The following is a 16,179-nucleotide window of genomic DNA, read 5'->3' as shown; positions in this document are numbered from 1 at the left end:
CTCAATACGCAAAAACTTGCCGTGCTGGAAATATCAAAACAATGGAGAATAGAAGCGAATACAAACGCATACCGAATACCAACATACGTACGTGAAAATTAATACCGACATAAACATGTACTATTTATTATTTACAATCGTTACGTTAAGCAGGGTTAGTTTTATTTTCGTAGCCTACGTACTTTATTTTAAATAAACAGTAAAAGCAATGCGCTTTAGTGTGTAATATTTTAATGATTAAAAACGTAATCAGAAAAACATATTTTGGACGTTTGTTATTTTTGTATTTACAGAAAGTGAACGGCGGCCATTGTATCATAGTTATCAACATCTTAAATTATTATGGTACACAAGATTACCGTTTAAAGAAAATATTACGTTAATTCCGAGACTTCATTTTAAAATCTATAATGAATCACCGTCGCAAATAATATATATGGCTACTAGTTACTGTAAGAAATATTTGATTGTGCTGAAGGTAGTGAATTGTCCTTACAGAATGGAAAAAAAAAACGTAAATAATCAGGATAGACGAACTTTCGTGACATATCGCGGATTTCGCACAATTTCGTTTTATTTCGTGTTTTCAAGCAGTTTTCGGTGTTATTTCGTTTTATCGCGCATTACCATATAATCGTGGCTCTAGTTATTCATAAAACAAAAACCATTCATGGAAAGTACGTTTATTTAAAAATTTAAGTATAAAAGAGCACTCAAACAATTTAAATTAATAAGTCATGCAACAAAAACCTTTCTTCAACTTTAAATATAAAAACCAAAACTGTGACCTGAATGCGAGCCCGAACGAACGCATAACTATCGTCGTAGTACACACCACGAAAGAGTGCTGGCCATCATACGTAGTTAAATCGGCACTCGACTAGGAGCGCACGTTGCATGCAATCGGCGAGATATCGATATTTGACTACGTGTGCGCGCTCTATACAGGAAGGAACATAACCAAACATGAATGATGCCAACTAGCGCTGGCTACATTTTTATAAGCGGTACACCGTGGCGAAGGAGATGAACAGATAAAGGTTGAAACGTTTAAAAACGTCTTCAAAAGAAAATTTACACATAGGACAACTTCGTATTTCCGTTAATTAAATAAGTAAGTGGTAATGTCAGAATAAATATTAGATTTCTACTTTAAAATACACGTTTCATACCGAAAAAATACCCACACAAAGAGCTCGGAATCGAGTAGCGGGACCAAAAACATCATGCGACGTTTACGCGAAAGGTTTTTTTTTGTCCAAATTTTGAGACGCCCTAAAATATAGGTGCGACAATTATGCGCGTGCGACAATTATGCGCGTGCGACAATTATGCTATAAAAGAGGGTACGTAAAATAGTGTATTTTATGTTATCTTTAAAAGATTTGTGCAATGGGAGTGCATTACTTGATGTAAGTTTTTGGACGTACGCCATTGCTATGCAATGGCGTACGTCCAAAAACTTACATCAAGTAGTGTATTTTATATTTTGTATGTAAAATATTACCCGTTACGTGCACGTATTCACGTGCAACACGCGGTCTCGTGTCCACAACACGGCCGCACCCCATATTCGTGCACCCTGCTTTAGTCCTGCGACCGTACCTGGCTCGCCAGGCCGACGGGGGGCGCGTCCGACGGCAGCTTCCCCGTGGCCAGCATGACGTCCTTGAAGTTCAAGGGCGCGTAGTACACGCTGCACAGCAGCTTGTCGGGGTGGTTGGCGGGGGAGTAGAGGCTCAGGGGGCCCTCGATCCACCGCAGGCTGGCCAGGTCCCCTCGGTTCAGCGTGTTGATGTAGGCGTGCTCCAGCTGGGATACCACAATCACAGCTCACAAAACCACACAGACACACCAAAATAATTTCAACATCTCAATATACCTGGATACGATAAAAAGGCTCAAACCCAGTAAAATATTTAACAGGGTTGGCTGATTTAAACCAGAATTTTTTTTTTTAATAGAATACCTTCATTTTTTTTAATGAAAGCTCTAATTACACTCTAATTACAACACAAATTTGGTCATTAATGTTTCTTGTTATTTACAGGAACAAAAAATTATATACTAAACAAGAAATTATCTTTTAAATTATCTGAAGTTGTAAATCATACCCAGATAAATACTCCTCTAAAATTACAAAATATTAAACATTTAAGTTCTATTATGTGGGAAATCTGCGACTGTTCTGTAAATCCCCATTCTGTGAGAAACATCCATTCTATGGAGAATTTTCTCCCTGTGGGGAAATATCCTTTCTGCGGTTAAGTCCCAATCTGAGTGCAGATTTGCTGGATTTCAGTTTTTCATGTTACAACTTTTATGGTTCAACATGACTGGCAGAAAGCAGGATCAGGGCCGCAACTAGGGGGGGGCAAGCGGGGCATACGCCCCGGGCGCAAAGCTGTGGGGGCGCCGAAATCGCTTGCATTGTAATTCCTACTACAACTGGTAACTGGTAAAAAGTTTTTTTTAACTTGCATGCCAGTAATGTCTAATCTGAATTTCAATATAACGTCTCAACATATTTAATGAACAAGTCTAGTGATTATACGGACTACTTTATGGACATATAGTGGGTTCATGCATGGAAGGTACAGTAGCACAGAAACTGTTACATGTAGGTATGGAAAATGCTTAAATAGCACCATTTTTCCATGGGAGGGCCCCCGCTTTATTGGTGAGCCGGGGGGGGGGGGGGGGCCATGAATCCCTTCATGCCCCGGGTGCCAGAGACTCTAGATGCAGCCCTGAGCAGGATGTTGCATGGCTTTCATTTTAACATGGTGTGAACCAAAATAACTAACATAACAAAAAATCTGGTTTAAACTTTAAAAAACCAGGATTAAACCACCACTGTAATTTAATGCTGAAGGCAAATACACTTTCAAACCAAATATGTACATAAGTTTATAATAACAAAAACATGGTAAAGTATCAAGAATTGAAAATGAATATAAAATAAAGATCCTAATATAAAACATAGAAAAAGTGAAATAAACCTTTAATATAATATTTACAATGTAATACTTTCCACATCTTACAAAATACACATTGTGCCAATATTTTTTATTCTTATGTTTTCTAAATGCATTCATTATTGCCTTGATATTTCTGTAAAAAAAAAATATTCATTAAGGCTGGATTTCACAAGTCATGTTGATTTTTTGTTTAATTTTCCCATCATTACTGTTAGTTACGGACCCACACACAGCGTGTAGAGATTCAGATTCAGATTCAGAAGAAACTACACAATTTGAAAACTGCTGTCTGTTTACAAAAAGCATTAAAGAATGCGCCGAGGGCGGATGGATTGTTCTGTTTCCGTATTTCGTTTTTGAAGAGTATTATGAAAAGATTGATAATGGCTAGAAACACACGTTTTGAGAATAATTTTTAGACTTGAAAAGCCCGTTCAAGATTCTTGAAAACACCCAAGGGCCTTGCGTTACAACCTGTATCTTCATTTCCTCACCGTATAATGTTATAGTTACCGCTCAGTTTTCATAATTTGCCCTGTGCATGACGAACAAGACTGCGTGCTAGTTCAGAAGCGATACCACGCTAGAAGCACCAGTGAGCGTTGCACTTATAATCCGGCCTCACCAACACTGAACCACCCCTGGCTAGAGACACTATAGCTATCTTGCATTTGTTGCTTTGTTACAAATATTTTCAATGGATATTTACTAAGTGTAATATAATGGTTGTAAAATTTTGCACATGTGATTATTAATTACACGTGCAACATTTGAAACCCATTATATTACACTTGGTAAATATTAGTTGAAAATAATGAAAATAATTTAAAAAAAAATTCAAGGAAGCTATGTAGTAGTGTCAAAATAACAGAAATAGCATTTAACTAATATGAATGACAAGAAAATTCAAAGAAATTCAACATGAAAAAGTGAGACCAAGCCTTGCGTGAATCAGAAAATATTTACTTTAACAGTGTAAATTTTATTTAAAAAAATATTAATTTTTTGTAGTTATGAAGTATTTGTGTTTTTTTCTACAAATAATACATTTCAATTATGTCTGAAACACCCACTTACTTCAGAAACCGATTGATCTTGACAGGAGTCGATTCTAAAATGCCGGTAACACCCCCATTGTCCGTTTTTGTACACATTCATTACTAAGTCCTTCCTGATCTGAGACTCATAAAATGAATTGTTGTGTGCAAATAATGGTGCATTTGCATCTTGCAGAAAGAAACACCTGAAAATATTTAAAACATATAATTCTCACATAATAATTAAAATGGCTTTCCTTCAGTTCTTAATAAAGAATATATTTTTTTTTAATTTAAAACAGATATATAGTTTAAATTTATTATCAACCTCAGAAACAGTAAAAAAAGATCACCCCCAAAACATTTAAAGAAAAATTACATTTTTTAATGTAAAACTGGGAATTAAAAATTGCATAGGTACTTTAATATTCTTTCTCCAAATTTAAATGGAAATATTGATTTTGGTTTAGTCAGTTTTCAGTACTCATATGAAACCTGAAATTTACATGTAATATAATTTCAAAAAAAAAAAAAAAAAAAAAAAAAAAGTCCCATATGGATTGAAAACACCTTAGGGACATGATTAAATGGTGAGCTGCAATAAAGTTGAAATAACACCGTGTCAATACACCATATAACACATAAATTTATGTTAATACACCATACATATAACACATAAATGAAACAAAAATAATGAAATTAATCTGCATATTTAATCAACACTCAACTCAGATTACAAAAATTTTATATTTTAATATAATAAATTCAACGAATTTAAATTATTTTGCATGAATAGTACCAAAATATATGTACTAAATAGATTGAAAATTTTTTGCTTTCTTTTGTATTGCATCTGTTGTGTATTAGTAACAACTTAATTTTTTCACTACAACATTGAAACATTTTATACTTGTTTAAACTTTCACTAACAATGTTTTGTGACATTTAACTGCTTACCAGGCAGCCTGTAGCAAGAAAACAGAAAAGTATAAACTACCGTATTTAATCGCATAATGTCTGCCATTGCATAATGTCCGCACATTTCTTTTAAAATACTTGAAATGGAATTGTTTAAAATCTGCATAAAGTCCGCACCAGACAAAGCAACCTTGGCCACCCCTGAAAGGCACAGTAACGGGATGGAAATTTACTGACGCTGTCAACAATGCTTAACCTTGAGTTGTTCATTTCTCCGGAGCGGTCGCTGAGAGGGTTTGTAGCGTGGTGAGAGGCTTTAATTTTGTTTTCATGTAAGATATGATACGCAACGTAAAGAAAACGTCAGCTGTAACAGAATGGACATACATTCTTACATGTCAGGAAGACAAGGCTCTGCTTTGTTTTTGTTAAATATTCCTGCTCCGCCTTTTCCACGCCCTGCACTCCTTCCTCCGCTTCTGTCAAGCAGGGCAGGAGGGGACTCGCGTGCACAGACGTCTGCCGGTAACTTTTTTTATACACACAGTGGGCAAGGGACAGGGAGGAAGGCTCGCCGGCACCGGCTAATGCAGACATTAGACATCTGTCCCTGTGCCGTTAGTGGCCATCTGAATGAAAGATTAAAAAAAAATATCTTTTCACACAAAGCGTTTATTTTGTGTAGGCTGGCAGCGGCTTCTGAACGTAAGAGCGCACATGCGAGTGAGAGAAGAAGAAAAAAATGAGTGGTGTCTTCCACTAATCGCCGGCACCCTATTATCTCGACACCTGTCACAACATTTCTCACGTCCGCTGCGGAGGATTGCCAGTCACCAGAGCTCTGCGAAGTAGTGTGCCACCGTTAATATTTTTCAACTGGGCCGAGGGAAGGGTACCAATTTTACGAAGCAGCGATTTTACTAATGCAATCCGCGGAACCGCGTGCATACGTAAAATCAGGGTACTAGTAAACTAATTATGAGAGAACAATTTTTTTTACTCTATACAAAACATGTAAAATTTTGAGGAAAAAGTTTTTTTTTCGGACTTCACCTCATAATGTCCGCACCCCATTTTTTTTTGGTCAAAAATGTAGCCAAATTACTACGGACATTATGCGAGTAAATACGGTAATGCTATTACACTTTAAGTTGTAAAAATTGTAAATTAAATGTATTCAACAAATGTATTACATAAATGAGAGTTTCAGTTAAGTTATGAATGTTTTTTCAATACTTCTAGTTATTTTGCTACATATAGCATTTTAATTTGTCTAAAATTAGTGATGGGCCAAATCACAAATTTTTGAATCTGACTTCAAATACCAAACAGTACCTTGAATTACCCCTCAAATCAAAATCTATTTCTCAAGGATCAAAAAATAAAATATTGCACAAGAAATAATAATGTTAACTATTGTGTTGAAGCATTCAACCCTTTAAATGTTTGTTTCATAAATTAAGTTCCGGAATCAATACCGAGGTTAGTTAGCATGCTCAATTTTTTAATTTACTTTATTTTTATCTAATATTTTTCTCTGTATCTTTTTCCTAGGATATTGAATTCTTTGAATACTAAGGATCTGATGATATATGAGGATTTGAGGACTTGTCTGGCCCACCCCGTCAACAAGTTTACCCACATTAATAGTTACTTATTTCTAAACCACATGTTTTGCTGTAATATGCAATGTAAGTTTTAGGCAATGTTAATTTATTATCGTACAACTGTACGTATTCTTCGTGAACCAACAGTAGAGGGCAGGGCCAGATGGGCAACCACCCAAACTCCAGCGACAGCCCTTTTAGGTAATACCTATAAACCTGCAAAACAAGATTTCTTAAGCGAAATTAGCAAAAAATTCATCGAAATTTTAAGTTCCAGGTTCACTTAAAAACTTTGCTTCAAAGAGTTTATTTATATGATTTTTCGGGAGAAGGCCCCTGAACCTCCCTTTCCTCTCGGCTCCCCTTTTCTCCCCGGAAAAAAAAAAAGCCCCTGACCAAAATATCAGAGTCCTGCAAAATTAAATGTCCCAGGATGCCGCAAAGTGACAGATTAGGGTTCGCCAATGGTAGCGTGTAAATTTGCCCATATTTTTGTAATGTTGCAGAAACATTACAATTTCTCAGTAAGGTACCTAACATTATGTTTCTGAAACATGTCTGTAACATTGTGCACAGCACGGGTTGTAGCTTTATGGAATTTTATTTTAGAGGAATAGCAGATACGTCAACTTTCGAAAAAGGTAATTAGTAATAACTAATAAGTGAAGGTGGTCTGTAAAAACACTATCGAAGAAAAATATTGAACACTATTTATTTTCTATACTACAGAAAATTTGCACAATTCATAATAAAATAACTCATTTTCTTGAAATAAGCACAAAAACTACTGGTTATCGTGCAATTAGAAGCAATGTTTCCAATGTGCTAGGTGCTAGCGGATCAACTTTCTTTCTCAAAGAGTCACAAAAAAGAAAACTATAATGAGCATGAAGAAAATGGCAGACTACTTCTGAAAATAATTCGTTGAAGCTAACACGTGCACACTGTTCTCGTTGTAAGCAAAATTTATAATATTTGTCAAAAAAAATCTACAATTGTAATTTCTGAAGTGCCTTTGATAAAAACAAAGCTGTGAAGGAAAATTCATAAATATTACAACTGTTTCGTATTTTTTAGCCTGTCTGGAACAGCCATTTGCAGGCTTCAGTAAATACTGTTTTTTTTTTTTTTTGTTTTTTATTCAAATTGAATATCATAATATTCACAAATAATAATTATTTTTCTAATCAAATTTTAACATTAAGGTAAATATTTTTTTTCCCCACACTTCACAGGACTACAAGAAAAATTGATCCAAAATACAGTAAAATAAACAAAGTATAATATATATATGAAACCATCACAAAAAAGGTGTAAAATACAGGACATAAAAAAAAACTGATAATACATTTTCTTAAACAAGTAAACATTTATTTTGAAAGGAGTTTTCGTTGATCTGGTTAGATAAATAAAATTGATCATTTTTAATCATTTTAAATCATAATCATCTATTATTTGAAGAAAAAAAAAATTGAAATGTCAAATGAAATATCAAATTATTCACGAAAATAGACTATCTTTTGAGTACTCGCAGACACAGTTCTTTGGATGGCGGGCACAAAATCAAAGGAACACACCTGATATTGTGGCCGCCCGGCTCCTGCCTGATGCAGTTGACCAATCCAATGATGCCGCTCATCTTCTCCCGCTGACACACTAACAGGACCCTGCAGCCTTCCGATTGTTCGGCTTGCTTCAACCCAGTTTTCAGTTTCCCCAGCCACTTGAAGTTGTCGTCCGTCATGGTGATCACTATGGGATTTTCGAGTCCTTTAGACTATGGAACACATCACAATAATATCATTCATTGCACTGCAGCGTCTTCAGGTCATGCTCAAACACTATTTATTCTATCACCACTCGTTTACCGCTTAAGTTGGTAGTAGTATCCTAGATTATTTTTCTTCTATCATCTTGTGTTTTTGCACATTATTTTTAATAAATCCATAATACAACCATGTCCTCATTTAATGGTTTTTATGAACTTGGAGGCAAATTTTTAAGTCAGTGCTAGTGTGTACTGAAAACATGAAATACATAATGTGGTTTACAGTTTGCACTAACCATTTGTGTGTAGCCTTCATCTCGCACTAATTACTTATTTAAGTGTATCATTCATTGAATTAATAAAATTTAATTTTTCCCGAAACCACAGAAACTTTTGTTCTGTTAGGGTTGATTTATTGACTGATGTTTCAAAAGTAAATAATTTTAAAACAATGGCCACATACAAAGAGTTAAATCAAAACTGTACACCACATGATTTCCATGATTTCAGTGGTGCCTACATGCTAGAATTGACATAAGAATTTGTCTTTATGTTCATAAAGGCACTATTTAAGAACTTATTCAGTAGAAAAAATTTTTTGATAAAAAAAATCATAGCGTTATATTATGAATTTATTCAAGATCACGCAGTAAACACAAAATAACTAGGGAAACTCTCCCTTAAAGCATGCAAACAAGTAAAACAAAAAACTGGTCAACCATTTTTGTGTTTGCTAACCTTTCGCAGCAGCACATAAGCTTGATCTTGTCCGCGCTGCGACGCAAGAACGTCAAGTTCCCCGTGGTTCGCCCCGTGTGCGCGAAGCGACACGTCCTCTTCCAGAAGAACGAACGCGCCGCGGTACACAATCTGCGGGAGCCTGTCCCGTATCTCTGCCGTGTGTGCCGGCGTGTTCCTTGCTATAACTAGATGCACCGTTTTGTCCTCCAGAGATGAAAGAATGGAATTGGAATGTACAAACTTCGCAGCAAGGTCCTTGTAAGAGTCGTCTTTGGAGTATTCTTCTGGGTACGGAGAAGCTACGGTGTACGACACCTAGAAATTAAGAATAAAATATGAATGTGCGGTACATCAATCAACAAACCTCTAAAACTTAAAACAGTGGGAAAATATAAACCATTTTATCAAATGCTCCTTTATCAAAATTTTAATTTACGTTGGTACCTAACAATAAGACTCTGAGGAACCTTTTCATTTTACCTGACTAGCCTTATCATTTCCAAATATTATTTTTCTTTTACTTACAATTTAACAAAACTTAATTTATTTTGAGAACGATAAATTATAATACTACAAATGAGTTTATTTAGAAAACTATATTCTTCCTAGAGTTAGAACATTTAAAAATTATTTTCAACTTAGTGTAAAAGTAATGTTCAAAAACAAGATATGGATTCCAACAGTCCAATTAGTTAGAACACAATGATGGAAGTTTCAAAATGTCAGAGCATTGAAAGTGTTCATCACACAAAACCTACAATGATTTTTTAAAAAATATTTGTGATATGTGAATGAATAAATTTACCAATTAGACCAAAAGGCATTCAAAATTTTTTCAAGAACTCAAGTAAATATTATCCATAAAAAAACACTAAAACAATAACTAGTTTTCTATGCTCTTTAATGAAAGTAAAATTGATATTATTTGATTTCCTTAATTTTTTTTAAAATTTTAATTTGTAAATAATATCTTCATAGTTAAAAAAGGTTATTTCAAGACTTAAATTTAAAACCGGCAAAAAAAATTTTTATGTCTTACTTAAAAATTAATTAATCAAGTTGCTATTACTTTCCATGGAAAACAAAAGATGTATTTCCTACAATCTAGGGTATGTTTATCCAAAAATTATATTTAAAATCTTTCTTACCCCTTGAGGAAGGAAAAGTCAACTTTTTTTTTATTCTGAGAATGTTTTAAAACTGATTTAAATTTTTTGTCTTCATGTTGTAATTACATTATTTTACATGGTGTAGCAATTATAGTAGTAGCCAGAAGTGTACCCAAAATTTAATTTAGTCGTTGCTTTGCTTTCAATTTCTTTTCTTTTCTTGGTCGGAATGATAGATTTTTTTTTAGGATATCAAGGGATAAATATCTCAATTCCCCCCCCCCCTCCCCCCCCCCCCAAATTTTGTGTATTCCCCTGGCAGTAGCTGTATTACAGTGAACTAAATGTAAAAATGAGAAAATGTGGGGGAAAAAAAAAAAAGTAACGATAAACTCTCAGTGAACTGAAAATTCAAGCAGCGCAAAGCCAACAACATTTCATACCAAAGCCCTTGCAGATTTGCTGATAAAGATCATGCATATCGTGTTGTTTTTTCTCTAATTTGTTTCAATTTTTAATTTATAAATGATTCCCAAGGAAAATTTTTTTTTTACCAATGGCAGCAAAACATGTGCAGTATGGTTTTTTGTTTCATATATTGTGTTTAATATTAAAACATATGCCCCACATATGCATCCAGTCTATACGAACATTTCAGAAATCACAAATACATTCTCCTTGAAAACACTCTGGTCTTGATCTCCTTACCGCGACAAAAATTATTATTAAAATTTAAATTTTATAGTAAGTGATATGGTAATTATGCTATTTCCGAATGTCAACCACCAGAATCCACTGAACCTGAACAGCTCAGTCAGTGTCGAACCACAGAATGTGCCAAACCTAGACTGTCGGACTAAAAACTTTCATGTTTTAATACATAACCGACATTGCACACATCTACCAGGTTATATGTTAACACCTCTTTTTTCTTCTTCTTCTCAAACTTACCTGTATCATCGGCTCGGATTCCAAAATTTTCAAAACATTGGGCGCCAACAAATTGTTTGTCGGTTTGGTGCTGACCAACTCCACGACATTTACTTTTGTGACATTGTGGAGGTTTTCAAGAACAATCTGCACGGTTACAGACAAAGCATCCTCGTTGTTTTGCTTCAACAATATCTGAAAATAGCATTTACAATCATTGTCTTCATCTCAAAAATGATGAAGCATACATTTATTTACACAGTTAACCACATGCTAATTTGTTGATAGTTGTTTCGATAGATTACATATAGAAAGCAAACATCATATAGTAACTTTTTTCTATAGCAGCAATTTGGCCAGAAAATGGAAGTAGGGTTGAACTTCATAATGATGTATCATATTTGTAAATTGCTACTTAAAACTAATGAGAAGTGAAAGAAATTTAATAGTGATGGCTGAATGCAAGAGTTTTAAAAAATTTATAATAATGATCTTAGTAAATGTTATATACTCATAGGTCATAGGTAGAGACCTGCAAAATTAGCGGATTCATTCGGTGATAGGCTAGAATTCAAACACATATACCTCTTAGATAATTTTGCTATTGGCTTACTGTTCATCTGGATGAATCAAAACCAGTTATAAACCCTCAACTAAAGAAGGATCGAATCACAGACAAACCAGCTGAGACGACTTACAAGTCGGCAGCCAATGAACTTGCGTTATTTTTCCGAGTGTACAGGGGTATGTGCAGTCTATCCTGAAGGCCATTGAAACCGCAAATTTTGCAGGTCTCTAGTCATAGGACATAAATTTAATAGCAAATTCTTTTAAGGTTAATTATCTTACACCTATTTTTTCCCTAAGCTGACGTCGTATCTCTTCAGGTAGTTCAGCTGGGACCCAACCCTGTCAGTGGCAGCTCCCGCTCGCGGAATGCACCCCCTCGCTCGGCCCAATATGTCACGTGTGAACCCCAGTGCTAATATGCAATTAGCATGTTTCTTATAACCACCCCTGACCCCTTATAAATTGTCGACCAACCAATTCAGAGATCACGTAACTGAATTTACATAAACCCAGTAATGCCCGAAAGGGAAAGTGCGACGAGAGTCACATGTGTCGGTCCGTTAGGGGCACCATGCTTAATTCCCCTTTTGCAACCTTGAGCCTTACTTCGTTCTTACTGCTATAATATGAGTGCACCGCGTAATTATAAGAAAGCCAAATATAATCAGATGGAGTAGTTACAGCTAACAACAAAAAGTCTCAGACTTCATTCACATTTTTTTAAATAATTATTTACTTTATAATTAATTTCAGGATTTCTGGGCTTCTAGCCACCTGTTTTCTCTAGAGTAATAAATATGAGGGAATTGTAATGTCAATGTGTTTAGTCTACAAGTTTGCATGTAAAATGGTTTAGTATTTTTTTGGGGTGATTTTGGTGCAGAGTGATTCTATCCCCTCCACCATGCCATTACCTTCTCACTAGGCCTGTGCAAATATTCAAATTTTTGAATACAAATAATAAACTATTTGTATTCGATTCGATATGGAATATTCATTCATTTACAAATATTTTATATAGCTTGCCTCATAATTTGATCGTATATCAAAGTTCACTGTTGATATTACATCATTTGTGTGCTATAAATACCCTTTTTTGAAGTTTAATGGGATTTTATAATCAAAAAGATGAACTTGACACACAATCAGCGACATTTTAAACATGCAACAAGTATTCAAAGATTTTATTTTGCTTTCTTGTTTAACAGTGATAGGAAAAAATTTGTAAATGATTCAAAACATGGTATATTTGTCAATTCAAACTTGATAACATAATATTATTTGTAATCTTTTCATCACATGCATAAGTGGGAAAAAAAATTAACAAACATCAAAAACCATGGACGACATCACTACAAAACAAGGATACTCCATTGGGACGGGCAATTAAAATAATTTAACTCACAATTTCGAGATTGTATACATAAATCGATAGTCACAATCAATCTAACACCACGTGATACAGTGGCAGTTTACTTGTATATATCAATGACGAAACAGACGTTGTGAATCAAAAAAAATTATATATATATATATATATATATATATATATATATATATATATATATATAAAGTCAATAATGGAATAAGATTCCAGCGTACCACAACTGTGGAATGATACTTATGAATAAAGGAACATGTCTTGCAAATCGTCTCCAGTTAAGAATCAGCGTACTATGCTGGAGAGGGCACATGCACCTATGAAACAGCTAGTAATTTCTATTCAGTAATCTGCAGCCTGTGAGAAAAGTGAACGACGTTGGAGATGACAGCCCACAAACAACATAAATTTGGTTCGACGCACGAGCTAGCCTGGCACCCTCCCGAACAATCAACACCTTAATTCAGCCAGCATTCACTAGGCCCACCCTGGGTTTCCAGCCAGAGACCAGGGGGAAAAAGCACAGCATAAACATCAGTTTCAGTAATATATTTTGTTGAAGTCCAATAATACTAAATGGTTTCTAGCTACTTTTTTGCCACAGTGTCTCGAGTCTTTACATCAAAAACCCACAATGGCAATGATGGAGCATTCTCAAACTTCAAAATACAAAACTAAGAATTTTTTGAATTTATTTTTTTGTATGTGCTTCGCATATCTAGAATGAAAAAAAAAAATTATTACGCAAGATATTTTTTCCAAAATAAATTGTAGTACACAAATACAGAACATTAATGTCTAGATAAACTTAAACTTTTTAGGTTACAGAGGGCTGGACTAATTGAATTAGTGCTAGTTAAGGCTCATGACTTCCAGTAAAATAATTTTAAAGGGGACGGGTCCTTACCATTCGTCACCAATTTGCCCGCCCGTCACTGTCCGCCATCCTATCATCACCCATCCATCCACCGTCACTCATCTGCTCACCATCCGTCCATCACCCATCTGCCCGCCCGTTACACATCCACCCGCCATCTGTCTGTCCGTCACCCACCCGCCCGCCTGTCACCCGTCTGCCCACCGTCTGTATGTCCGTGACCTGTTCGCCCGCCCGTCACACGTCTGCCCGCCATCGTCTGTCCGTCATCTGTCCGCCCACCATCCATCCGTCAACCATCTGCCTGACATCTGTACATCTGCAACCTGTCCACCCGCCCGTCACCCGTCCACTCACCATCCATCCGTCCATCACCCATCTGCCCGCCCATCACACGTCCGTTCGTCACCCGTCTGCCCGCCGTCAGTCCATCTGTCAACAAGCTGAGCTATTCACAACGATCCGTACATGCGTCAAATAATTTTTCATTTTGATGCAGCTAACAGACTAGAAGGCTTAGACAGTGGTGAAAATTTTTCTTTTAGAGGAATATTAAATTGACTGACAGTCACGAAAGTTAAACACTGAATACATCATTTAACTAAATTTTTAATTTGATATATTTATTAAAATATATTCAGTTATTAAAAATTGTGTTGAAACGTAAGTTAAAAACATTTAATAGATGCAGCCAAAAAAATAAACATACCAAAAAAACATTTTAAGATAGTAAAAGGTTCCCGGCAATAGGTATCTTTTGCCAACATTTTGAAAGGTTATTTTCATCCGTCCATCCATCGAAAGTTAAAGCTCGGTACGGTTTTGACAGGGGAACGAACGGAATTTCCCGGGCCGCCCGAGCGGCTTCCGGTCGCGCGACCGAAGGGCGGATGGGACGGATCATCGTTGTTTCCGGGCTTTCAGACAGAAGAAGCAGCTTCACACCTCTGGTCCGTCATCGTCGTCGTCGACGTATGCGGCGAAGCTGTACTTCTCGAGGATGGGCTCCGCGTGCGTCTGGTGCCTCTTGGACACCAGGCTTGCCCTCAGGCCGTAGATCTCCACCCCGCCGGCCTTGACGAGCCCGATGTCCGGGTACACCCGCACCGCGGTGGCGGCCCCGTCCACGAGCGAGTCCTGCCCGCGCGGGTTCACGACGACCCTCTCCACCATCGTGGGCAGGTACAGCTCCTTGGTGTTCCTCCGCAGCATCGAGAACTGCAGCATGGTGTCCATGAAGGTCACCCAGTTCTCGCGCCAGGTCAGCTCCCCGGACAGGCCTGAACGAGTCGACGGACGGATCAAAACTCAACCAGGGGCGAATAATGAATTCAATCAAATGAACCTTCGGTTCCAACACTTTCAGTAGGAAGAAAATGTCCGGGGTTAAGGAGGGGAGGGGGGATGGTACAACCACGGAGGTATCAGTCTACGGAGTTGGTGGTTATGTTCTGAAGTAGAAACAAACAAATATAGTAACTGGAACGATATGGGGAACCAGTGTAGACCCTGTCACACCGTCAAGACTTTCCGCTTCCAACACCTTCCAATATGTGGTGTCAACGTTGGAGGATCATGTCTCCGAAAACGTCACAAGCACAGTCATGTTTGTTTGACAAGTGGGATGACTTCCAGTTTCCATAAAATATTTTGCCTATAGAACTGGTTCTAAGGCTGATATTCCAAGACGCAAAAATAAGGGTTTTTTAGATGTTGAATTATGCTACACCTGTACCCTAACCATATTCCTAGAGCACGATAGGACATGGCCATCATTATAAAGCTAACATTTTGGATTTGAAAATTCCACCCGCATTACTTTTCCTAGTATGTAGTTATGGGGCCCATCCAACACGTCATGCAAAACATGGTGTCAGTCACACTTCTATTATTTGCCTCGTTTTATAATTACATAAAGTAACTTTGTGAGGTTTCAGTTCAGGGCTAACTACTAGTTATTTCAAGTACACTATTTTTTGGATATTTTATGTAGTAATAATCGGAACATATTATGTAATTATATTATAATATATAAAATTATAAAACTATTATACTATTTCAAAGAAAAAAATAATGTATGATATCGACTAGAATGTACACAGTGGTCAATGACACACATTCAAAGTTTGATAAACTTTATGTATCAGTGAGATATAGTGTCTATTTCAGTGGGAGGAAAGACTGAAAGGATAAACCCAGCAGTTCACAAATATTTTGAAGTCAGGGTGCATTTAAAATCCTACAAATAATGTAATCTTAT

At 36.2% G+C, this 16,179-nt stretch overlaps 1 protein-coding gene across 5 annotated transcripts in view; it reads right to left on the bottom strand.

The window, feature by feature from the left end:
* Window positions 1-16,179, bottom strand: part of LOC134538267 (fatty acid synthase-like) — a 124,503-nt gene that overhangs the window by 44,426 nt on the left and 63,898 nt on the right. For all 5 annotated transcript variants that reach the window (XM_063379430.1, XM_063379431.1, XM_063379432.1 and 2 more), the window contains 6 exons: window positions 14,865-15,199; window positions 11,113-11,286; window positions 9,050-9,367; window positions 8,121-8,320; window positions 4,059-4,224; window positions 1,606-1,812 (listed from right to left, as the gene is read on the bottom strand). In XM_063379430.1, coding sequence (XP_063235500.1) covers window positions 1,606-1,812; window positions 4,059-4,224; window positions 8,121-8,320; window positions 9,050-9,367; window positions 11,113-11,286; window positions 14,865-15,199 — 1,400 coding nt within the window. The remainder of the gene's footprint in view (window positions 1-1,605; window positions 1,813-4,058; window positions 4,225-8,120; window positions 8,321-9,049; window positions 9,368-11,112; window positions 11,287-14,864; window positions 15,200-16,179) is intronic.

Source organism: Bacillus rossius, chromosome 13, assembly GCF_032445375.1.
Source record: "Bacillus rossius redtenbacheri isolate Brsri chromosome 13, Brsri_v3, whole genome shotgun sequence".
NCBI classification, from domain to species: domain Eukaryota; kingdom Metazoa; phylum Arthropoda; class Insecta; order Phasmatodea; family Bacillidae; genus Bacillus; species Bacillus rossius.
This window is presented reverse-complemented; position numbering and strand designations above follow the sequence as displayed.